The sequence below is a fragment of the Salmo salar genome, chromosome 03 (genome assembly GCF_965601325.2).
Source record: "Salmo salar chromosome 03, fSalSal1, whole genome shotgun sequence".
Taxonomy (NCBI): domain Eukaryota; kingdom Metazoa; phylum Chordata; class Actinopteri; order Salmoniformes; family Salmonidae; genus Salmo; species Salmo salar.
This window is the reverse complement of record NC_138293.1, coordinates 31853375-31880213: the sequence shown is the minus strand read 5'-3', so window position 1 is coordinate 31880213 and position 26839 is coordinate 31853375. Positions and strand designations below refer to the sequence as shown.

Genomic DNA, 26839 nt, shown 5'->3' with positions numbered 1-26839 from the left:
TTCCTTCCATTTCTTAGGTCATGTATTTCCATTGTTAGAGCGGTCAATTTAATATATAATATTTGTTGTGACTGGAGGGGTGGGATGGGTTTTGTTTATGGATATGTCTATTTTTGTATGTCGTTTTCCACCTTTTTCCCGCAATGGATTTTTTTCTTTCTCGTTCACTATCCTTTCCAGTTGGTGGCGGTAATGCACCAACAACATTGGATGCCAACCGCCCTTAAACCCCGTCGAAGAAGAAAAAGCGAGTTTGACAAATCCCGGAACTATGCGTGGAGTGTGAAAGTAGGATATTTCTCTATAATTTACAGTTTTGTCCACATTTTTTTATCATAGTGCATACATAGGCATAACCAATTTACATCGAATGTTAAACGGTATGCGTGCTTCATTTTGTGTACTTTATAAGTTGACAACATTGTTGGTACATTTGTTGAAGTTAACGTTACAGTCTATTGGATTTCCGACTAACGTAACGTCTTACTTCCAGATTCAGTTCTGTATTTCGACTCAACGCCGCTGAATCTCATTAGCCTACTGCTCCTTTCGTTCGGAAATCAACTATTGATACTTTTTCATAATGAGATTTCGCGCTTTATTATTAACAATGTATGAGCTGCTCTCATCTCAATGCTAGAGGGATATACCGAGGTCGGACCAGGTAGACAGCCACCATGGCTGCTGTGCAGGACTCTATCTACATGAAATCCTCTGACCTTATCAAAAAGGAGCCTCTGGACTACGGCGGCTTCGGTACTGTGTACCTGTGCTATCACAAAACCCTCGGCCAGGTGGTTCTGAAGACCGTCTACACCGGGCCACCGCGCAATGAGTGAGTAGAGGGCCATGGTGGGAATTCCCCAGTGTCCATGACCAGTGTTGTGACTGTCACGCTCCAAAAGTTTCATATTGTTGTTTTCTCATTTAAAGAAGCAACTTTAAAGTATATTTTTCTATGTGATCCATGAAGTAAATTTGGTTTCATAATATTTTATTTTCAATTAGATAAAACATATATATGTTTGAATGGTAGGCTACTTACTTGCATGGTTTAACATAACTTTTAGATCAGGGATTCCCCTTCCAGCATTGGGGAACATCCCGCGCCACGTCTATTTCTATGAGCACAGCATTGTTCATGACACAAACTGTTCACACACCTCTTGTTGGTGGAGAGACTTGTGCAGGTTTAAAGCTTATTTCCTGCAATTCTACACATTTTGTTATGGAGTGCAAAGAAAATGTTGCAGTTTTAAAGCTAATTGTCTTGCAAATCTATACATTTTGCCATGTGTTATGTGTTATTTGTGTTATTTTCGTGACTAAAAAGTTACAACAATATGGGCTATAAAAAAAAACTAAATTAAAAAACGTTAGCTGGCATGGAATAATTGATTTGGACATTTCTGGGATAGTTTTAAATAGCTCTCCTAAGGTATGTAATGACTAACATGACAAGAGGAACTGTTGATGCCCTACCCAATTTCGAAAATTGCACCCTGTGCATTATACTATTACAACTTTCAAGAGTAAGTTCAAAGTCGGACTGAGTTCCTTCAAAAACGAACGGGCGTGCCCCACAGTTTGGTAACCACTGTTTTAGATAATGTTTTATGAGTTCACACAGAAAAAGAACCAGTCCAATGGGTAGGCTACACTTCTCTTTTCCTGTGACATAAAGGATGATAAAAACAGAGAAAATGGGTGTCTGTAGTGTGTATAGTGCTCAAGTAGCTTACAGTTGGCTTAGTTATTACATAGTAATACATTTTTCGAAATTAACACATTTTTCGAACTGGTAGTCTTGACTAAGCCTTCCTCCCTGTCTTCCCCAGGGGCAATAAGCAGTCCCTGCGAGAGGAGGGCAGCCTGATGACCAGACTGAACCATGAGCGGGTGGTCAAGCTGCTGGGGGTGATCCTGGAGGACGGGGACTACTCTCTGGTCATGGAGCTCATCCCTAAAGGCAACCTACTGGCCATGCTGGACCAGGTGAGAGGAGATCACAACAATGACAACTACATTAACAACAATATCTAACTTAGTCTACAGTGTCACTTTAGGTTAGTTCCTGAACTCACAGGCTAGCCTTCTTCCTCACTGCAGTGGTGGGAGGTCTTCAAGGAGACCTCTGCATCACACTTTGGTCTGTGTAACATCAACAAGCTGTTTTCTCTTTGGGAAAACAACTTTTATATATTCCTGTCTTTTCTCCAGGTTTCTGTGCCGATATCTATCAAGGGCAGGATCATATTGGAGATTCTGGAGGGGATGGTGTACCTGATGAAGAACCGTGTCATACACAAGGATCTCAAACCAGAAAACATACTGGTGGACAAGGATTTTCATATTAAGGTACAGCACACACTGTATAATATATGTCGTGACTAGACTTTAACATTAATTTGAAGACTGTTATCTAATTAACTATGTTTAATTGTTACCTGAATTAAATTAATCATGTAACTAACTCATTAGGGTCTGGGGCACCACGAGAGCGGTTCTTTAAAGAGATACCATCTCCCGAATAAAACTCTAAAAGGTCTTTCCCTATCACATCTATAAACAGTCAACGTATTAATCATAACCTTGTATCATATCATCATTCCGAACAGTCGTAACCTCCTTGCATCTGCAAAAACTGGAGCCTTAATTATGATTCAGTACTACACAAATTGTTTTAATTATTTATTTACTAGCTAATTAAGTGGGAACACAGAATAAACATACACACACTGCACCGGTTATTGACTGGAGACGTAATACGGTGAAAACGTATCCCTAGCGGAATGACAACAACATGGATGCTGGTTAAAAAAGAGAGGGAGAGGGACAGAGACACTTAACATTGCTACATCCAGAAACTACTCTCACCTACAATAACCATATACTTTGCACACGAACCGCCACCCGCTTTGAGCAAGAAATCTGGAATGCATTTACGTGAAATGCCTGGGTTCGCCGGGGATCTTTCGGTGAACGGGGCAGCCTTGGAAAGGGGGTTGGGCCTTTTCTCGAGACGCTTGTAAGGCTCTGATTGTCCGAAATGGTTCCAACAAGTCTTCAACTGTTGTCCTTCTTCGTAGTTATCCGGTGACTTGTCGTTTAGTCCTGAACAGAACTACAGAGTTGATGTTCCTTCCATTTGCTCTTGAAGATGCTTCCTTTGAAGATAAGCTGCCAGTTGAGGACTTGTGAGGTGTCTGTTTCTCAAACTAGACACTCTATGTACTTGTCCTCTTGCTCAGTTTTGCACCGGGGCCTCCCACTCATCTTTTTACTCTGGTTAGAGCCAGTTTGCGCTGTTCTGTGAAGGGAGTAGTACACAGCGTTGTACGAGTTCTTCAGTTTCTTGGCAATTTCTTGCATCGAATAGCCTTCGTTTCTTTGAACAAGAATAGAATGACGAGTTTCAGAAGAAAGTTCTTTGTTTCTGGACATTTTGAGCCTGTTATCGAACCCACAAATGCTGATGCTCCAGATACTCAACTAGTCTAAAGAAGGCCAGTTTTATTGCTTCTTTAATCAGAACTGTTGTCAGCTGTCCTAACATAATTGCAATAGGGTTTTCTAACGATCATTAGCCTTTTAAAATGATGAACTTGGATTAGCTAACACAACGTGCCATTGGATATCATGAGTGATGGTTGCTGATAATGGGCATCTGTACACCTACAGTTGAAGTCGGAAGTTTACATACACTTAGGTTGGAGTCATTAAAACTCATTTTTCAACCACTCCACAAATTTCTTGTTAACAAACTATAGTTTTGGCAAGTCGGTCAGGACTTCTACTTTGTACATGACAAGTCATTTTTCCAACAATTGTTTACAGACAGATTATTTTACTTATAATTCACTGTATCACATTTCCAGTGAGTCAGAAGTTTACATACACTCAGTTGACTGTGCCTTTAAATAGCTTGGAAAATTCCAGAAAATTATGTCATGGCTTTAGAAGCTTCAGATAGGCTAATTGACATGATTTGAGTCAATTGGAGGTGTACCTGTGGATGTATTTCAAGGCCTACCTTCAAACTCAGTGCCTCTTGGCTTGACATCATGGAAAAACCAAAAGAAATCAGCCAAGACAATTTTTTTTTTTTTAGACCTCCACAAGTCTGGTTCATACTTGGGAGTCATTTCCAAATGCCTGAAGGTACCACGTTCATCTGTACAAACAATAGTACGCAAGTATAAACACCATGGGACCACGCAGCCGTCATACTGTTCAGGAAGGAGACGCGTTCTGTCTCCTAGAGATTAACGTACTTTGGTGCGAGAAGTGCAAATCAATCCCAGAACAACAGCAAAGGACCTTGTGAAGATGCTAGAGGAAACAGGTACAAAAGTATCTATATCCACAGTAAAACGAGTCCTATATCGACATAACCTGAAAGACCGCTCAGCAAGGAAGAAGCCACTGCTACAAAACCACAATAAAAAAACAGACTACGGTTTGCAACTGCACATGGGGACAAAGATTGTACTTTTTGGAGAAATGTCCTCTGGTCTGATGAAACAAAAATAGAACTGTTTGGCCATAATGTCTATCGTTATGTTTGGGGGAGGCTTGCAAGCCGAAGAACACCATCCCGACCGTGAAGCACGGGGGTGGCAGCATCATGTTGTAGGGGTGCTTTGCTGTAGGAGGGACTGGTGCACTTCACAAAATAGAATGCATCATGAGGGAAGAAAATGATGTGGATATATTGAAGCAAAATCTCAAGACATCAGTCAAGAAGTTAAAGCTTGGTCGCAAATGGGTCTTCCAAATGGACAATGACCCCCAAGCATACTTCCAAAGTTGTGTCAAAATGGCTTAAGGACATCAAAGTCAAGGTATTGGAGTGGCCATCTCAAAGCCCTGACCTCAATCCTATAGAAAATTTGAGGGCAGAACTGAAAAAGCATGTGCGAGCAAGGAGGCCTACAAACCTGACTCAGTTACGCCAGCTCTGTCAGGAGGAATGGGCCAAAATTCACGCAACTTATTGTGGGAAGCTTGTGGAAGGCTACCCGAGACGTTTCACCCAAGTGAAACAATTTAAAGGCAATGCTACCAAATACTAATTGAGTGTATGTAAACTTCTGACCCAATGGGAATGTGATGGTAAAAGCTGAAATAAGTCAGTCATTCTCTCTAATATTATTCTGACATTTCACATTCTTAGGATCAACACTTTCTTTTAACTGACCTAAGAAAGGGATTTTTTACTAGGATTACATTTCAGGAATTGTGAAAAACTGAGTAAATGTATTTGGCTAAGGTGTATATAAACTTCTTACTTCAACTGTATGTAGATAATCCATTAAAAATAGTCATTTACAACGTTAACAATGTCTACACTGTATTTCTGATAAATTTGGTGTTATTTTAATTGACAAAAAATACGCTTATCTTTCAAAAACAAGGACATTTCTAGGTGACCCCAAACTTTTGAACGGTAGTGTATAAGTATGGATGTGTGTGTCAAATCCATGTATGCGTGTGCATAATGCATGTACATGTATGAATATGCATGTCTGTATCTGTGCTCCAGATTGCAGACCTGGGCCTGGCCACCTGTCAGACGTGGAGCAGACTGACTAAGGAGGAGTCTCGCAGGCAGAGCCGGCTAGGACGTATGGGGGCTGGGGGAGGGGGGGGCAGGGCAGCTGGTACTCTGTGCTACATGGCTCCTGAGCACCTTGACAGCATCCATACACGCTCCTCTGAGAAGTCTGACATCTATAGCTTCGCTATTGTCGTCTGGGTCATCCTCACTGCCAGGGAGCCCTTTGAAAGTGAGTGTTGCTCACTCAGTCTACAGAGGCCTGTTGGGTTTATAGTAATCGGATGTGATTTCAGCCATATACACTGAGTTCTGAAAGTGTTGGGACAGTGACAATTTTGTTGTTGTTTTGGCTCTGTACTCCAGCACTTTGGATTTGAAGTGATACAATGACTATGAGGTTAAAGTGCAGACTGTCAGCTTTAATTTGAGGGTATTTTCATCCATATTGGGTAGTGCTGAGTTATTAGTGCTTTTTGAGGTCAGTTCGATTCCAAATCATGGTTTTTAATTTCGGTTTCGATAATCTTTTAAAACTTTATGCACTATGCATTATGTCGGTTGTAAATGCTGTAACAACACAGAATAAAACAATAAATATCCCCCATCAAGCTGATAGCACGAAGGCCCTCAAGGAATTTCACAGGACTTTATGCAACTGGAAACCATATATCCTGAGGCTGCATTTATTGTAGCTGGGGATTTTAACAAAGCAAATTTGAGGAAAAGGCTGCCTAAATTCTATCAGCATATCGACTGCAGTACTCACGCTGCTAAAACACTCAACCGCTGTTTCTCCAACTTCCGGGATGCATACAAGGCCCTCCCTCTCCCTCCTTTCGGCAAATCTGACCACGACTCCATTTTGCTCCTCCCTTCCTATAGGCAGAAACTCAAACAGGGAGTACCCGTGCTAAGGACTATTCACCGCTGATCTGATCAATCGGAATCCACACTTTAAGATTGTTTTGATCACGCGGACTGAGATATGTTCCGGGTAGCATCCGATAATAATTTTGACTAATACACTGAGACGGTGACTGAGTTTATCAGGAAGTGTCAGGAGATGTTGTACCCACTGTGACTATTAAAACCTACCCTAACCAGAAAACATGTATAGATGGCAGCATTCGCAGAAAACTGAAAGTGTGAACCACCGCATTTAACCATGGCAAGGTGACTGGGAATTTGGCAGAATACAAACGGAGTAGTCATTCCCTCCACAATGTAATCAAACAGGCAAAACGTCAGTATTAGAGACAAGGTGGAGTTGCAATTCAACGGCTCAGACACGAGACGTATGTGGCAGGGTCTACAGACAATCACAGACTACAAAAGGAAAACCAGCCACGTCGCGTTCACACCGTCTTGGTTCCGGACAAGCTAAACACCTTCTTTGACCGCTTTGTAGATAACACAGTGCCACCAACGCAGCACGCTACCAAGGACTGTGGGCTTTCCTTCTTCGTGGCCGACGTGAGTAAGACATTTAAACGTGTTAACCCTCGCAAGGCTGCCAGCCCAGACTCCATCCCTAGCTGCGTCCTCAGAGCATGCGCAGACCAGCTGGCTGGTGTGTTTACGGACATATTCAATTTCTCCCTATCCCAGTCTGCTGTCCCCACATGCTTCAAGATGGCCACCATTGTTCCTGTACCCAAGAATGCCAAGGTAACTGAACTAAATGACTATCGCCCCATTGCACTCACTTCTGTCATCATGAAGTGCTTTGAGAGAGTATTCCAGGATCATATCACCCCCACCTTACCTGACACCCTAGACCGCTTCAATTTGCTTAACGCCTCAATAGGGCCATAGACGATGCAATCACCATCACACTGCATACTGCCCTATCCCATCTGGACAAGAGGAATACCTATGAAAGAATGCTGTTCATTGACTATAGCTTAGCATTCAACACCATAGTACCCTCCAAGCTCGTTATTAAGCTTGAGGCCCTGGGTCTGAACCCCGCCCTGTGCAATTGGGTCCTGGACTTCCTGACAGGCCACCTCCAGATGGTAAAGGTAGGAAACAACACCTCCACTTTGTTGATCCTCAACACTGGGGCCCCACAAGGGTGCGTGCTCAGCCCCCTCCTGTACTCCTTGTTCACCCATTACTGTGTATCATTGCCTGGTACGGCAACTGCACCGCCCACAACCGCAGGGCTCTCCAGAGGGTGGTGCGGTCTGCGCAACGCATCACCGGAGGGCAAACTATCTGCCCTCCAGGACACCTACAGCACCCGATGTCAAGAAGATCATCAAGGACAACAACCACTCGAGCCACTGCCTGTACACGCCGCTATCATCCAGAAAGCAAGGTCAGTACAGGTGCATCAAAGCGGGGATCGAGAAACTGAAAAACAGCTTCTATCTCAAGGCCATCGGACTGTTAAATAGCCATCACTAGCACAGAGAGGCTGCTGCCTATATACACAGACTTGAAATCATTGCCCACTTTAATAAATGGTACACTAGTCACTTTAATATTGTTTACATATCTTGCATTACTCATCTCATATGTATGTACTGCATTCTATACTATTCAACTCTATCTTAGTCTATGCCGCTCTGACATTGCTCGTCCATATATTGATATATTCTAAATGCCATTCCTTTCCTTAGATTTGTGTATGTTGGGTATATGTTGTGAAATTGTTAGATATTGCTGCACTGTCGGAACTAGAAGCACAATAATTTCGCTACACCTGCAATAACATCTGCTAAACCAATAAATGTGACCTATAAAATGTGATTTTAATATAAGTATCATGATGGTAGTGACTGCACAAAATAATCTGAAACACAACCAAAACAAACAGCAAATGCATCCAACAAATTTGTAGAGTCACAAGCTTGATGTAGTCATTGCATGCTATGAAATGGGACAAAATACTTAACTTTTTACTACTTTAATACACATAACTTATTTTGTTCCAATTTTGGTCTCCTAAAATGGGGGAATATGTTTAAAAAGTGCAGTAATTTCACCTGATATGGATGACAATACCCTCATATTAAAGCTGACAGTCTGCACTTTAACCCCATAGTCATTTTATAATTTCAAATCTAAAGTGCTGGAGTACAGATCCAAAACAACAAAAACTGTATCGCTGGCTCAATACTTTTGGAGACCACTGTATTTTATAGTAAACATTTTATGAATGGATAAGGTTTTCAGGTTTCAAATGCCTGTACAGATTTGAATGCACTGCATTAATTTTGGACTACTGTATTTTCAGATGCTCGGAGTGAGGACCATATCTGCCAGTGTGTCCGTAATGGCGATCGTCCGGATGAATACCTCATCCCTGATGATACTCCTGTAGAGATCATAGAGCTAATGAAGAGATGCTGGCATCAGGAGCCAGAACAACGGCCAACATTCGGAGGTGTGTGTGCATATGTGTGGTGAGATTGAGGTACAGGAATTTCAAATAATGTATTACAGTATATGCACAATGGCAATCAATCAAATTGTATTTGTATAGCACTTTTTACAAAGTAATATCATGGCACAATTCACGAAACCCAGACCTAAATAGCGAGTTCAGGGCAACAGGAGCTTGATAAAACTATTTAGGGGGGTGAAGAAGAAACCTTGAGAGGAACCAGACCCTTCAGGGGTCCCCATACACCTGTGACTAACTGGATATACACTACCGTTCAAAAGTTTGGGGTCACTTAGAAATGGCCTTGTTTTTGAAAGAAAAGCATTTTTTTTGTCCATTAAAGTAACATCAAATTGATCAGAAATACAGTGTAGACATTGTTAATGTTGTAAATGACTATTGTAGCTGAAACAGCAGATTTTTTAATGGAATATCTACATAGGCGTACAGAGGCCCATTATCAGAAACCATCACTCCTGTGTTCCAATGGCACGTTGTGTTAGCTAATCCAAGTTTATCATTTTCAAAGGCTAATTGATCATTAGAAAACCCTTTTACAATTATGTTAGCACAGCTGAAAACTGTTGTTCTAATTAAAGAAGCAATAAAACTGGCCTTGTTTAGACTAGTTGAGTATCTGGAGCATCAGCATTTGTGGGTTCAATTACAGGCTCAAAATGCCCAGAAACAAAGAACTTTCTTCTGAAACTCGTCAGTCTATTCTTGTTCTGAGAAACGAAGGCTATTCCATGCAAGACATTTCCAAGAAACTGAAGATCTCGTACAACACTGTGTACTACTCCCTTCACAGAACAGCACAAACTGTCTCTAACCAGAATAGAAAAAGGAGTGGGAGGCCCCGGTGCACAACTGAGCAAGAGGACAAGTACATTAGTGTCAAGTTTGAGAAACAGACTCCTCACAAGTCCTCAACTGGCAGCTTCATTAAATAGTACTCGCAAAACACCAGTCTCAACGTCAGCAGTGAAGAGGCGACTCCTGGATGTTCCTCTGTCCAGTATGTGTGTTCTTTTGCTCATCTTAATCTTTTATTTTTATTGGCAGTCTGAGATATGGCTTTTTCTTTGCAACTCTGCCTAGAAGGCCAGCATCCCGGAGTTGCCTCTTCACTGCTGTTTCCAGCTACAATAGTCATTTACAGCATTACCAATGTATACACTGTATTTCTGATCAATTTGATGTTATTTTAATGGACAAACAATTAGCTTTTCTTTCAAAACCAGGACATTTGTAAGTGACCCCAAACTTTTGAATGGTAGTGTGTGTCTATGTATGTATGTATGTATGTATGTATGTATGTATGTATGTATGTATGTATGTATGTATGTATGTGTATATATATATATATATGTATATATATGTGTGTATGTGTGTGTATATATATGTGTGTGTGTGTGTGTGTATATATATATATATATATATATATATATATATATGTGTATACATATATATATATGTATATATGTGTATATATATGTATATATGTGTATATATATATATATATATATATATATATGTATGTGTGTGTGTGTACAGACATGGTATTAAAAGGTGTATTACAGAGCATTTACAACTTGTACATTCCAACACGAGTTCAAAGCAAGTGCAATATTTAATTCAAGTGATCCCTTGGTATTCATGAGTCTAATACACACTCTTATGTGGCTGTTAGAAATATGACTGCTCTAATTGCTTTCTCTCTCTTTTTCTCGTCAAGAGGGCTACAACGTCTTCCTGCCCGTCTACAGGGAGAAGTTGGAGCCAGATGTAGAAAGGGACTCACTTGGTCTCAGAGTAAGTTGGATGCGTGAACAAAGTGATAGCATTGTCATGAGTACATAATTTAATTAACCAAGTGTGCCACAAAACATTGTCGAAACAAATACAGTAACTTAGTGAAAGATATTGATGGGTGCATTGTTTGTGGCGATTCACTTAAGTTGTAGATAACTCTTGAAAACACTATCACCTCTGTGAGTGTGTGATTACCACAATATTACCTCATCTATCATAAAAGGTCCACAACACATTTTGGAACTATGTTATGCGTCCTAAGATCTGTTTCATTGGCATGTAGGACTTGTACGAGGGGCCTGAGGAGCTGGTGGAGAAGATGAAATCTTTATCGATGCCTCCTGAGAGCCTTACAGCAGGTGAGTGGTCTGAGCACCACGGGAGGCAGGCTTCAAGGCTCTGACCCTTTATAACTCTCCGGCCTTACAACTCCAGACTGCTCGCTTCCTCTTTATACTTGTTAGACTTCAGTGCAGCTTTTGACATTATCAATCATAGTCTGCTGCTGGTAAAACGTAAGTGTTATAGCTTTACACCCCCTGCTATAATGTGGATAAATAGTTACTTGTCTAACAAAACACAGAGGGTGATCTTTAATGGAAGCCTCTCAAACATAATCCAGGTAAAATCAGGAATTCCCCAGGGAAGCTTTTTAGGCCCCTTGCTTTTTTCAATCTTTACTAATGACATGCCACTGATTTTGAGTAAGGCCAGTGTGTCTATGTATGCAAATGACTCAACACTATACACGTCAGCTACTACAGCGACTGAAATAACTGCAACACTTAACAAAGAGTTCAGACAGCCATGCATTCCACAAGCCACCAGAGGTCTCTTCACAGTCTCCAAGTCCAGAACAGACTATGGGAGGCACACAGTACTTCATAGAGCCATGACTACATGGAACTCTATTCCACATCAGGTAACTGATGCAAGCAGTAGAATCAGATTTAAAAAGCAGGTAAAAATACACCTTATGAAACAAAGGGGACTGAAGAGACACACAAAGGTACAGACACATGCATACGCACACATTGTGATATTGTTGTGTGGTAGTATTGAATATTTTGTGTTGTGGATATGTGGTGGAGTAGGGATGTTATATGATGTACTGTTTTCTCTTTAGCTCATTCAGTACAAACATAGTTCACTGTTTTATATGTAATGTGGCCGCTTTGGTGTGGTTCGACCCCAGGAAGAGTAGTTGATGCCCTGGCCGTATACCTCCAGACCACTCACAGCCTTATCTTACAACTCTACACCGCACACTGTCTACAGTCTCAGCATGGTGTAGACTTGTGTTAAGTTTAATATTTAATATACTCAGCCTAAGCCCACTGATCCAAAAGTTTGGTCAAAGTCCACTGAACTATTTGGCATGACAGAATTATTATATATATTTTTTAAATCTAACGAGACGGGATGCACTAAGACTAGAGCTGTGGCGGTCATGACATTTTGTCAGCCGGTGATTTTCAAGCAAATAATTGCCGGTCTTACGGTAATTGACCATTAATTAACATAAAACACAGCCTACAAGCCACTGATGCAGACCTTTTGGAACATCTACATTTTAAAAAGTCAAATAAATCCAAAAGAATATAGCCTAGACCATCCCAATAAATCCATTATTTATTTTAAGACAGGTCTAAAGAAACATGAAATTAAGAAAATGTTGTCTATTTCTGAAGAACAGAAAAGCATACTCTGAGTTGTCCTTATGTTAGGCCCTGATCTGACTATGCCATATGGCTGTGGGCTACACTAGTTAATTTAGCAGACAAGGTTTGCTTAGAAGTCTGTGGCATTATTTTATATTATTTTATAGTATTAAGAATACAATTGAACATAGCTGAATAAAATAGAAAGGATATTTTCTCCAAATGATTTGAGGGAGTGTGCACATGCATCTCTTCTGGGATGAGCAGTTACCAAAGAAACAGATACTCCTATATGCTTAATTTACAGTTATCTATGTAACTTTACTTGTGATACAAATGTTGGGCTATATATTTAGATTTTTAATACATTCTAAGGCTGCATGATGTGACCAATGATGATTTGAAAAAAGTTGCATGAGAGGCATGAGCTCTGCTTTGATTTTTGTGCAGTCTGTACATACTTCATCACTCTCTCATTCACAATTTGACAAGCATTTGATAATACCTTGAATTTCCCGGCTGCATCCCCTTTGTGTGGCTGTAATACCCCCTAAAAACGTCCATGCCTTTTGCAGCCAGTGGACATTGTGCCCTTGGGCTGAATATAATAATTATAATTCCCTTCTCCCAGCTGCGTGCCGAAGCACCTCTCACTCACTTGGCTCTCCGTCACGTGATCGGGTCTTTCTCACAGGCTACAAGCGAAGACAGACACATCGGGGACGCAACTGCCTGGATCCTTATCCAATTCCGAGGCGCATATTGAAGATTTTGGAAGAACTGTCCACATTTACAGTACTTTTCGTCATCCACCAAGATGAGTAGTCTTAACGAACAGCAAAAGCACTAGTCTATGTCAATTTACTATCCCCCACAGTACAAAAGTCAACCTACTCTATTCTGTGTGAGAAATAAATATTCCAAACATAGTCTGGGACAGTTGTGGGATGCGATAGATCTCAAATTAATACAACCAATAGCATAAAAAAACATGTACGTTTAGCTTAAAATGTTAATAAACCATTATGCTATTTCTTCATATTATAAGCGTAGCAATGCGCACACGGCAGTAGGCTACAAGTGCAAATGTTCCATTAGCACAAATGTGATTATGCTTTAATTATAAAGGTGCATTTTTATGGTGAAAATTATCTTCCCCAAACTTGAAATTCGCACGGTGCGCATGTATGCCAGTTAGGCTCTACACCAGTTGTAAAGCGGATTAATGTGCTTCATTTTAAGAAGTTATTTGGCCACTTTAGATTTGATGCAAGCCTTATCAAAACATATAGGCCTATGGGCTAGGCTACATGAGGTGTGCGACTATGATTTCTTGCCTTAAGCTGGGCATCATGCACAAGTGATAGGCTAATATTGTCACACTATTCTTGATTTTAATCTTGTCTTTACATATTCTAAATAATATATGTGAAATTTGTTTTGATTTAGAATGGAATATGTTTTGTTTTAGAATGGACCATTATCATGCACCTGTCTCGAAACATGCAGCAGAAAAATAAATAGCGAATGGAAGATGCTTTTCCCATGGTTAATTTTCATGCCAGCCAGGTAGGCTATACTCCAGTTGTAAAGAGAAGCAATGTGCTTAATATTAGCAATGTTGAGAGAAATAAATAGTAGGCCTAGCCTATAGAAAGCTGATGGAATCCTCCTCTTTTTAATAGAGGCCATCACTCCTTTTTCTCAAGCATATTGCAGAGCCTATAGAAATGTTGCTCAACATGAGCTCATGGGCTCTCATAAAGTGTTTGATTTGATTTTGGACACATTTGCATTGATGTCAGATTGATTAGAGCAGTGGTTCCCAAACTTTTTTTATAGACCCGTACCCCTTAAAACATTCAACCTCCAGCTGCGTATCCCCTCTAGCACCAGGGTCAGCGCACTCTCAAATGTTGTTTTTTGCCATCATTGTAAGCCTGCCACACACACACTATACAATACATTTATTAAACATAAGAATGAGTGATTTTTTGTCACAACCCAGCTCGTGGGAAGTGACAAAGAGCTCTTATAGGACCAGGGCACAAATTAATAATATAATAATAATCATAGCTAAATAAAAATAAATTATTATTATATTATCTTACATATAAAACTTTATTTGGTCATCAAAAATGGTGACTAACTCAACGCAGGTTAATGAGAAGGGTGTGCTTGCACATAACTCTGTTATGGTGGGTTGTATTGGAGAGAGTCTGTCTTAAATCATTTTCCACACACAGTCTGTGCCTGTATTTAGTGTTCATGCTAGTGAGGGCCGAGAATCCACTCTCACATAGGTACGTGGTTGCAAAGGGCATCAGTGTCTTAACAGCGCGATTTGCCAAGGCAGGATACTCTTGAGCGCAGCCCAATCCAGAAATCTGGCAGTGGCTTCTGATTAAATTAAATTTTCACAGAACCGCTTGTTGCAATTTCGATGAGGCTCTCTTATTCAGATATCGGTAAGTGGACTGGAGGCAGGGCATGAAAAGGGATAAAGAATCCAGTTGTTTGTGTCATCCGTTTGGGAAAGTACCTGCGAAATTCCGCACCCAACTCAGGTGCTTCGCTATATCACAGTTGACATTGTCCGTAAACTTGTTCATTTGCACACAAAAATCATACAATGATGGAAAGACCTGTGTGTTGTCCTTGTTAATGCAGACAGAGAAGAGCTCCAACTTCTTAATCTAGCCTCAATTTTGTCCAGCACATTGAATATAGTTGTCATCCTAGATTCAGATCATTCAGGCGAGAAAAAACTTTACCCAGAAAGGCCAGTCGTGTGAGAACTCGTCATCATGCAAGCGGTCGAGACAAGTGCAAATGATGGTCAGTAAACAGAACTTTAAGCTCGTCTCTCAATTAAAAAAAAAAAAATGTGTCAATACTTTGCCCCTTGATAACCAGCGCATTTCTGTTGTAAAAGCGTTACATGGTTGCTGCCCATATCATTGCATAATGCAGAAAATACACAAGAGTTCAGGGACCTTGCTTTAACAAAGTTAACCATTTTCACTGTGGTGTCCAAAACGTCTTTCAAGCTGTCAGGCATTCCCTTGGCAGCAAGAGCCTCTCGGTGGATGCTGCAGTGGACCCAAGTGTCGTCGGGGGCAACTGCTTGCACGCGCGTTACCACTCCACTATGTCTCCCTGTCATGGCTTTTGCGGAATCAGTACAGATACCAACACATCTTGACCGCCAAAGTCCATTTGATGTCACAAAGCTGTCCAGTTCTTTAAAAAAATCCTTTCCTGTTGTCCTGTGTTTCCAGTGGTTTGCAGAAGAGGATTTCTTCTTTAAATGACCACCCATAAATGTAACGGACATATACCAGGAGCTGTGCCAGTCCCACCACGTCTGTTGACTCACCCAGCTGTAACGCATAGAATTCACTGGCTTGTATGCGAAGCAGTAATTGTTTCAAAACATCTCCTTCCATGTCACTGATGCATCGTGAAACAGTGTTGTTTGTTGAAGGCATTATCTATATAGTTTTTTGGGGCCTTTTCCCCCAGCATTGTCCAAGCCATATCTGCAGCAGCAGGAAGAATTAAGTCCTCCACAATAGTATGGGGCTAGCCTGTCCTAGCCACTCAGTAGCTCACCATATAATAATTTTCTAGCCCCTTCTTATTAATGGTATCTGTGGCTTTTATACATGTCTTACTACACAAAGGTCGTCTTAATTCTCGCTCAAAAAAACTCCTGTGGCTTATTTTTCAAATTGGCATGTTTTGTTTCTAAATGTCTGTGCAGGAGTGAAGGTTTCATTGAGTTGTGAGATAGTACTTTTGCACATATAACACACTGTGGCTGAGGAAAGGCACTATTCCCAATATATGTGTAGCTCTCATTATATTTGTGCCTCTTCAATGGTCCAACGTCCCTGTCTTTTGTTCGGGGGCAGTAGCTCTTCGGCTGCATCAGATTCACAACAGTCAGTGTCCATGCTAGCTGGGCTAACAATAAATGTAGAATTACTGATGCTAGCATTGGATGTGCTTGTGGAAGCAGAACAACTTGTGTCATCGACAGGTGCAGGTGTAGTACTGCTGGTAGTAGCAGTACTACCAGTAGAGCTGGTTTGTGTCTCCATTTTTGAGCAAACGGAATGAGCAGCAGCTACATTTGGCTACATATGGACCGTTAGTGGAATTCCTGTGAGAGAGTAACGGTTAATGTGATTAATGTTAATTATTTGACTAGGCTACCTGTATTTGACATTGTGTTGTTATTTCGCTGAACACTAGATGGTTTAATTTTATTTCTGGCAGTGATACGATGCTATTCATGCGAGGAAAAAACTTCACCCAAATGTATTGCCCCATTGGAAAATATAAATGAACTGTTTGAAAATGTGAAGAAAAAAATATGGATGGAATTCTACTGCAGTCATGACTCGTGACCGCCGGTGTGGCGGTAATACGGTCACCGTGACAGCCCTAACTAAGACCCGAACTTGAGATCTTTGCCCGTATTTAGGTTTTTCGTTCAAATCTCTCATTCTCACCAGTAAACCATTTATACGAAGTTAACAAGTAATCCACATGGATCTCAATTTAGAATTCGTCTTTTAAAAATGAACCCTCTACCTCTTCTCACTATAGACCGGCCAGCTCCCTTGCTGAGCTCAGACAGTGCTGGGGCTGTCCGTATAGAAGCTGGTCCAGTGGAGGCTAGCATTGAGGACCTGAACCTCTTCCTTCCCTATGAGCCTTCCCTAATCCAGCCAGATGCCCGGGCCCTCGGCCCCATCAGCACCCCCTCGGGGATGGAGCTCAAACTGGTCAGCAAATTAGCCCAGGAGTTGGAGTACCACAATTTCGGCAGCTACTGCCGGATGGACCAGCCTGAATTCAGCCCCTACCCTCACCCTGCCTCCCCACAGCGCCTCTCCTCACAGGACCTCACTTCCACCAGAGGCCTCCCAGACCTCAGGCCCTCTCAGCCCCCAGTGTCCTCTGTCCAGTCTTGGACCAAAACCCAGGCCGTCCAGCCCAGCAGCGTGGAGATGGACCCCCTCCTCCATCTCTCTGACCTAGGCCTGTACGAGTCGGCGGCCCCCTCCATTACTACCACACCAAGACACCAGCTGTCAAGCCACATCCCTGAGTCCACCAGCAGCCCATCTCTGAGCCAGGGCAAGTACTCCCCCCAGCAGCAATATCCCTACGCCCAGTATGACCGCCTCCAGTCCTGGCCAGCCTACCCAGTGCCAGAGTCAGCTGCCCCAGACCTCACTGCAGGGCTGCGCCTGAACTCGGGTGCCAAGGTTGGACCTCCACAAGACCCAGGTAGGGATGATGCACAAAGATTACAGTGCTTGATACTTGTATCACCATTACTACAGCTAGTCTACAGCTTATGTAGATTCCACAGTCAACATGACAGCTATCTAGCAATTCAATCAGGAAGGCATTTATGAGAAACGTTGTATTTGTGTGTACATGTGTGTTGCAGCAGGCCTGTTTATCCAGAACGCCAGTGGGATCCAGATAGGCAGCAACAACACACTCAGCATCAGGGGTCATGAGTCCTACAACAGCTTAACCAGCTCTCTCTCCAACGGGGCCAACTCACTCTCTCTGCTCAAAGAAAACCTGCAGATGTACGGTAAGAGTAGACTACATCCTGCAAAGACGAGCCTACTTCCTGAAAATAGACATCAGCTTCCTATTTCTCTATGTCATGTTTTCTACTAGTCACAGATTTTGCATTTGGCCACAACAGAGGGGTTCTATGCTCATCTGGTTAAGGAAGGGAACCACAAAATGTACCATAAAACCATTAATCTATGCATTGTTTGTTTACAAATTTACACTGAACAAAATTATTAACGCAACTTGTAAAGTCTGAGTCCCATGTTTAATGAGCTGAAATAATAGATCCCAGAAATGTTCCATATGCACAAAAAGCTTATTTCTCTCAAATTTTGTGCACAAATTTGTTTACATCCCTGTTAGAGAGCATTTCTCCTTTGCCAAAATAATCCATCCACCTGACAGGTGTGGCATATTAAGAAGCTGATTAAACAGCAAAGGCCACTCTAAAATGTGCAGTTTTGTCACACAACATAATGCCACAGATGTCTCAAGTTTTGAGGAAGTGTGCAATTGGCACGCTGACTGCAGGAATGTCCACCAGAACTATTCCCAGAGAATGTAATGTTTATTTCTCAACCATAAGCCGCCTCCAACGTTGTTTTAGAGAATTTGGCAGTATGTCCAACCGACCTCACAACCGCAGACCATGTGCATGGTGTCGTGTGGCCGAGCGGTTTGCTAATGTCAACGTTGTGAATAGAGTGCCTCATGGTGGCGGTGGGGTTATGGTATGGGCAGGCTTAAGCTACGGACAACGAACACAATTGTATTTTATCGATGGCAATTTGAATGCGCAAAAAATACAGTGATGAGATCCTGTTGCCCATTAAAGAGGCCCATTTTTTATAAGGTATCTATGACCAACAGATGCATATCTGTATTCCCAGTTGTGAAATCCATAGATTAGTGCCGAATGAATTTATTTCAATTGACTGATTTCCTCATTTGAACTGTAACTCAGTAAAATCTTTGAAATTGTTGCATGTTCTGTTTATATTTTTTGTTCAGTATATATTTGGGGTTATAATTTGGTTGGATAGTTAAACTAAGACCATGGGGAATTTATACATTATATTATTCAACAGTCAATGGGTATGTATCATTAATTGACAGTAAATTATCAAAAAACCCTTGTTAATATCACAGAAAAGGGCTTTAACTTTCATGTTATACAATATGTTCTGTTGTGTCCTTTCCCGTGTTCAGAGGACCAGGCTGTGACTGAGGAGCACCTGGATCTCCTGAGAGATAACATCGGGAAGGACTGGAAGCGCTGCGCCCGTCGTCTGGGCCTGAGCGAGGTGGAGGTGGAGACCATCGACCATGACTACCAACGTGACGGGCTGCCTGAAAAGGTGCACCAGATGCTGGAGCGCTGGAGGATGAAGGAGGGCTGTGTGGGCTGCACCGTGGGCCGGCTCTGCAGAGCCCTGGAGAACTGTGTTAAAGTCGACCTGTTGAAGAGGCTTCTGCACTCCAGCGGGACCAACAGTTCTCTGTAGGTACAATAGACTGTATCAACTGTATTCAATTCCCCCTACCCCTATACCAGAGGGATTACTATTGACTCCAGCCCCCCCACCCTCACCCTTACATTCCTACCAACCAATCTAATGTTTAATGATTGTGAGTTGAGTTGTTAGTGTTGACTTTGAACCACTTACTTACTGTAAGGTAGTCTGGCCGGAATGTTCTTGCCATATGATATGGATTTGAGTGTAGCAGCCCAAATACACCATTCCAATCTGGGGGAAATCTGCAGTTGCTACATCAATTTTTTTGGGCTTAAGTTAACAATATATACCCATTTGATTCTTGAAGAAAGAACTTATAAATGCCTCATTTGATTAGTTCAACTGTTGTGCCACTTCAGAGCCCTATACTACAAATCAGGTTTGAGGAGTTGGCGAGGTAACCTTGGTCAAATCCTCTGAATAATCGGCAACAAATGATATCCTGAATGAACTGTCTGAGCCAAAAGTTGAGGAATAATTAAATCAGATACCCTCCCTGCCAAGATTGTCATCATCCCCTCCATTTGAGGAAGCTGACTGATTTAAATATTTGTATTAATCAAATGTTTTTTGTGTCATTTTTTTAAATACCTATCATATTACATATAAGTAGTAATGACAGCATTCGCTTTGCAAACTTGCGATTGTATTTTCACATTTGTAACAGCCGCAACCATAGACGTACAGTGCATTCAGAAAGTATTCAGAACCCTTGACTTTTTCCACATTTTGTTACGTTACAGCCTTATTCTAAAATAGAAATGTATCCTCACCAATCTACACACAATACCCCATAATGACAAAGCAATTTTTTTTAATACAAATATCACATTTACATAAGTATTCAGACCCTTTACTGAGTATTTTGTTGAAGCACCTTCTCCAGCGATTACAGCCTTGAGTCTTGTTGGGTATGACGCTACCAGCTTGGCACACCTCTATTTGGGGAGTTTCTCCCATTCTTCTCTGCAGATCCTCTCAAGCTCTGTCAGGTTGGATGGGGAGCGTCGCTGCACAGCTATTTTCAGGTCTCTCCAGAGATGTTTGATCGGGTTCAAGTCCGGGCTCTGGCTCGGCCACTCAAGGACATTCAGAGACCTGTCCCGAAGCCACTCCTGCATTGTCTTGGCTTTGTGCTTAAAGTCGTTGTCCTGTTGGAAGGTGAACCTTTGCCCCAGTCTGAGGTCCTGCGCGCTCTGGAGCAGGTTTTCATCAAGGATCTCTTTGCTCCGTTCATCTTTCACACAATCCTGACTAGTCTCCCAGTCCCTGCCGCTGAAAAACATCCCCACAGCATGATGCTGCCACCACCATGCTTCACAGTAAGGATGGTGCCAAGTTTCCTCCAGACGTGACGCTTGGCATTCAGGCCAAATTGTTCAATATTGGTTACATCAGACTAGAGAATCTTGTTTCTCATGGTCTAAGTCCTTTAGGTGCTTTTGGCAAATTCCAAGCAGGCTGTCGTGTGCCTTTTACTGAGGAGTGGCTTCCGTCTGGCCATCTTATCATAAAGGCCTGATTGGTGGAATGCTGGATGGTTGTCCTTCTGGAAGGTTCTCTCATCTCCACAATCGGGTTCTTGTTCACCTCCCTGACCAAGGCCCTTCTTCCACGATTGCTCAGTTTGGCCGGGCGGCCAGCTCTAGGAAGAGTCTTGGTGGTTCCAAACTTCTTCCATTTAAGAATGATAGAGGCCACTGTGTTCTTGGGGACCTTCAATGCTGCAGACATATTTTGGTAGCCTTCCCCAGATCTGTGCCTCGACACCATCTTGTCTCGGAGCTGTGCGGACAATTCCTTTGACCTCATGGCTTGGTTTTTGCTCTGACATGAACCGTCAATGGTGGGACCTTATCTAGACAGGTGTGTGCCTTTCCAATTGATTTTACCACAGGTGGACTCCAATCAAGTTGCAGAAACATCTCAAGGAGGATCATTGGAAACAGGATGCACCTGAGCTCAATTTCGAGTATCATAGCAAAGGGTCTGAATACTTAAGGTATTAAGGTATCTGTTTTTTAATTTGATTAAATTTGCTAAAATATTTTTTTATAACTTTGCTTTGTCATTATGAGGTATGATGAGGAAAAAATGTATTTAATACATTTTAGAATAAGGCTGTAATGTAACAAAATGTGTAAAAAGGGAAGGGTCTGAATACTTTCCGAATACAGTGTATTTATTAATATTTATAATAAAATAAATGATTAATAATAACAATCAGGATTTTGTGTCCAATGGGGTAAATGCAGATGGAGAAGCCACATGCTTCATCATATGTACATAATGTTATAGCCCCTATGCTGCGTCAGTTACAGTAGGCTACAGGTGATGATGCTTCTTGGCTAATAGCACATCTAATAATATAGACCATGCATAGGCTATGTGCATGGTCCATTATGTTAAAATCATTTTTACCAATATGTTATTGGGACGATTTCTAGAGGTGGAAATTATATTTTAGATGGTGCAGCATCATACATTTTGGAGTAGAATGTCCTTTTAAAAAGTTACCACAACTGAGCTTTTATTCCTTCTACATAAAAATTATCCCAGGGAGGACTCTGGACCCCCTAAGCGAGGGGACTGGAATTGGTTAAACTCGCAGTTTACTAAATGTACCAAATTATCCTCTTTCCATAAAAGCATGATGGTCATGACTTTCTTACATGAAAGGGGAGGTTAGACAATCGATCCGAGATCGACGTAAGTTTCAGTCTTGGAATTTATACCTTCCCCCCCCCCCCCGGATAAGCACACAAAAGACGGCATTAACGATAACAAATAAAATAAAGACTGTACTTTTAAAAGCCTATTTCACACCATAGCCTGTTGGATTTGCTAAATAACTTTTCTTTCGTTTAAATTTCCGCATGGATTCATGTTTCAGCATTGTCTCAGTGAAGAGTTCGACCTTTGACTAGACATGTGTGACGTGCACACGCAGTTAAAGCCTGCTAGAGTTAGCAGCAGGCAGACAAGCAATATCCACCATCGTAGTACAGATGAAGGCTGAGCTGGAATGTGAAGCTAACTGAAGCTGGCTAGCTTTATAAAAGTCTATCTTGCTTCGTAATATACCACTCAGAACTCTAAATATTAGTTTGTTTTACTCCAATGTTTGTAAACAAAGTAAATGTAAGCAAAAACTATATAGCCTCAAAACATGGTTAAAACCTATCATTTTGATATTGTGGATGGTCAGTCCTAACATCCATAAGAACACATTCCAAACCTGTCACTACACCCTCGTAAACTCCCAATTTAATTGACAGTGTCATCTTCTTTACTTCCTCTACCTGTCAGTCTTTCAAAACGTTAATCACTTGGATAAAACAAGCCTTTGGACTGGAAACATCTGCTGTGAACTCAGAGACTAATTTTATGTGTCACAGTACGTTCTAAAATCCAGTACACCCACAATCAGAAAGATGTTTTTATTCATATTTTATTTTTGTTGATTTTAATATTTTTATCAGCACCAAAGAAAAACGGAAGTGGACATTTAAAAAAATATATATAATCCTTCCAGTATAATGAACCTTGGTCTAGGCGAGCTACATGGTGTGCAGTCAGTGCACATAGAAATATAATGAACCCATTCTAATTCTATGGCTGTGCAGCACCAACACACCCTGATTCAACCAATATTTCAATCATCAACATTCGAGACCTTGATTATTTAGGTCAGCAGTAGTACAAAAGCACACCATGTACAGTAGCTTTCCAAGAACACAACAAAGATACATGTTTCCTGTGGACAACAAACATGTGACTTGACCAACATAGACGTTGTTGCTCACCTGCTCTCCGCTAGAGCGCAGCAGAATGTATGTGTTCCTTGTCAGGTTCGTCTCATAATCATGGGGAACCAGCCTCATTGAAGGGCTCCAACCTTACACTATTTATCCCGTACAGCTGCCAGGCAGGAATTTCCTCCTCCATGCATGACAATTAGTTACCCCCAGTGTACGGAAAATGAAACATGAATGCATATGAATTTGTTTGAGGCAATTACCTATTTGACAGATTAAAGGTCCGCTGATACTGAAACCTCTTGTCTCTAGGCTAGTTTAAATTAACTATTATAGTGTTTTGTGATACAGAACAGCAGTCATGCACTGCAAGTCTATTTTCCGCCATAATGTCTGCTCTTGGACATGACCCTGATTGTACGTCAATGAATGTGCTTTGGTGCGTGCTTGTATGTTATTTTGACGCTTGGCAGTAGCCGTTAGTAGTGTGTGTGAGTGCATGTGTGTGTGTGCACGCTTAAATGTGTGTGCGTATGTTCATATGTGGGTGAGAGAGGCATCTCCAAAAAGAGCTGGTGTTGTGTCACTTCACTGTGTTTTTAAATAAAGTCTGTTTCAAGAAAAGTGAATTTTGTCATAAATGTTGAGAAGCGATCTAATTGTTTGTAGCCAATGACTCACTAAGTCATGCTAGGTGCATAGCCGAAAAGGGGAAATCGGATTGATTCTAGTCCATACAAATCTTCTGAATTTAGATATACCATTCTCCGTTGAAGCACCAAGACACATTACATGGGGCCAATAGTGTTGTTCCCATAGAGATCCTGTTAAATTAATTATTAGTCTTCTTAATTCCAATTCTATGGTTTTTCCTGACCAGGACAAACTCCTGGCCCGGCCCCAGATTATGTACTAGTGTACCCAGACAGCAACAACAGGACTTGGGTACTCACTTGTCATCATGAAGTGCTTTAAGAGGCTAAGGCTCATATCACCTCCACCTTACCCGACACCCTGGACCTACTACAATTTGCGTACCGCCCCAACATCCACAGATGACGCAATCGCTATTGCACTGCACACTGCCTTATCCCAACTGGACAAGAGGAATACCTATATAAGAATGCTGTTTGTTGACTACAGCTCAGCCTTCAACACCATAGTGCCCTCAAAGCGCATCACTAAACCCTGGGCCCTGGGTCTGAACCCCGCCGATGCAACTGGGTCCTGGACTTCCTGACAGGCCGACCTCAGGTGGTGAAGGTAGGCAACAATACCTGACACGGTCGCCAGGTTTATGGTGTTTCCTCCGACACATTGGTGTGGCTGGCTTCCAGGTTAGTGGGCATTGTGTCAAGCAGTGCGGCTTGGTTGGGTTGTGTTTCGTATGGCTCTCGACCTTCGCCTCTCTCGAGTCCGTACAGGAGTTGCAGCAATGAGACAAGACTGTAACTACCAATTGGATACAACGAAATTGGGGAGAAAAAGGGGTAAAAGTATATAAATAAAAGTTTGCAAATGACACAACAGTAGTAGGCCTGATTACCAACAACGATGAGACAGCTTACAGGGAGGAGGTGAAGGCCCTGGCAGAGTGGTGCCAGGAAACTAACCTCTGCCTCAACAAAACAAATGAGCTGATCGTGGACTTCAGGAGAGGGAGGGAGCACACTCCCATCGACCGGGCCGCAGTGGCGAGGATGAAAAGCTTCAAGTTCCTTGGTGTGCACATCACTGACAAATGGTCCATCCACACAGAGATTGTGGTGAAGAAGGCACAACAGCGCCTCTTCAACCTCAGGAGGCTGAAGAAATGTGGCTTGGCCCCTAAGACATTCACAAACTTCTACAGATGCACCATTGTGAGCATCCTATCGGGCTGTATCACTGCCTGGTACGGCAACTGCACCCGATGTTACAGGAAGGCCAAGAAGATCAAGGACCTCAGCCACCCGAGCCACAGCCTGTTCACCCCACTACTATCTAAATTGCAGATACAGTACAGGTGCATCAAAGAGACAAAAAAATAGCTTTGATCTCCAGGCCATCACTGTTAAAAAGTCACCACTAGCTGGCCTCTGCTCAGTACCCTGCCCTGAACTTTAGTCATTGTTACTAGCCGGCTACCACCCGGTACTCAACTCTGCACCTTAGAGACTGCTGCCCTATGTACATATTCATTGAACACTGGTCTACAGTTGAAGTCAGAAGTTTACATACACCTTAGCCAAATACATTTAAACTCAGTTTTTCACAATTCCTGACATTTAATCCCAGTAAATATTCCCTGTCTTAGGTCAATTAGGATCACCACTTTACTTTAAGAATGTAAAACGTCAGAATAATAGTAGAGAGAGATTTATTTCAGCTTTTATTTCTTTCATCACATTCCCAGTGGGTCAGAAGTTTACATACAGTCAATTAGTATTTGGTAGCATTGCCTTTAAATTGTTTAACTTGGGTCAAAACGTTTCGGGTAGCCTTCCACAAGCTTCAGGCGTTTGGAAATTGCTCCCAAGGATGAGCCAGACTTGTGGAGGTCTACAATTTCTTTTCTGAGGTCTTGGCTGATTTCTTTGGATTTTCCCATGGTATCAAGCAAAGAGGCACTGAGTTTGAAGGTAGGCTTTGAAATACATCCACAGATACACCTCCAATTGACTGAAATTATGTAAATTGGCCTATCAGAAGCTTCTAAAGCCATGACATAATTTTCTAGAATTTTCCAAGCTGTTTAAAGGCACAGTCAACTTGGTGTATGTAAACTTCTGACCCACTGGAATTGTGATGCAGTGAATTATAAGTAAAATAATCTGTCTGTAAACAATTGTTGGAAAAATTACTTGTGTCATGCACAAAGTAGATGTCCTAACCGACTTGCCAAAACCATAGTTTCTTAACAAGAAATTTGTGGAGTGGTTGAAAAACGAGTTTTAATGACTCCAACCTAAGTGTATGTAAACTTCCGGGAAGTTTACATAAATTGTAGACCTCCGCAAGTCTGGTTCATCCTTGGGAGCAATTTCCAAATGCCTGAACGTACCACGTTCATCTGTACAAACAATAGTACGCAAGTATAAATACCATGGGACCACGCAGTCATCATACAGCTCAGGAAGAAGACACGTTCTGTCTCCTAGAGATGAACGTACTTTCACAAAATAGATGGCATCATGAGGAAGTAAAATTATGTGGATATATTGAAGCAACATCTCAAGACATCAGTCAGGATGTTAAAGCTTGGTCACAAATGGATCTTCCAAATGGACAATGCCTACTTCCAAAGTTGTGGCAAAATGGCTAAAGGACAACAAAGTAAAGGCATTGGAGTGGCCATCACAAAGCCCTGACCTCAATCCTATAGAACATTTGTGGGCAGAACTGAAAAAGTGTGCGCGAGCAAGGATCCTTCAAACCTGACTCAGTTACACCAGCTCTGTCAGGAGGAATGGGACAAAATTCACCCAACTTATTGTGGGAAGCTTGTGGATGGCTACCTGAAATGTTTGACCCAAGTTAAACAA

The 26839-nt window shown here is 41.8% G+C and overlaps 1 protein-coding gene across 3 annotated transcripts; it reads left to right on the top strand.

Annotated features, from left to right (window-relative positions):
• The first annotated feature begins 236 nt into the window (after nucleotides 1–236).
• On the top strand, nucleotides 237–23939 carry LOC106599735 (receptor-interacting serine/threonine-protein kinase 1). Of its 3 annotated transcripts, XM_082973433.1 has the most exons (11): nucleotides 237–288; nucleotides 641–835; nucleotides 1839–1995; nucleotides 2221–2358; nucleotides 5546–5789; nucleotides 8805–8954; nucleotides 10693–10769; nucleotides 11053–11128; nucleotides 17048–17734; nucleotides 17901–18053; nucleotides 19250–23939. In XM_082973433.1, the coding sequence occupies exons 2-11, from the start codon at nucleotides 678–680 to the stop codon at nucleotides 19543–19545; spliced, it is 2136 nt and encodes a 711-aa protein (XP_082829559.1). In that variant the 5' UTR covers nucleotides 237–288; nucleotides 641–677; the 3' UTR covers nucleotides 19546–23939. The 3 variants fall into 3 exon arrangements, with proteins under 3 accessions (XP_082829559.1, XP_082829561.1, XP_014046511.3); XM_082973435.1 differs by having other exon boundaries at nucleotides 238–835; nucleotides 17904–18053; XM_014191036.3 differs by having other exon boundaries at nucleotides 238–835.
• The last annotated feature ends 2900 nt before the right edge of the window (nucleotides 23940–26839 follow it).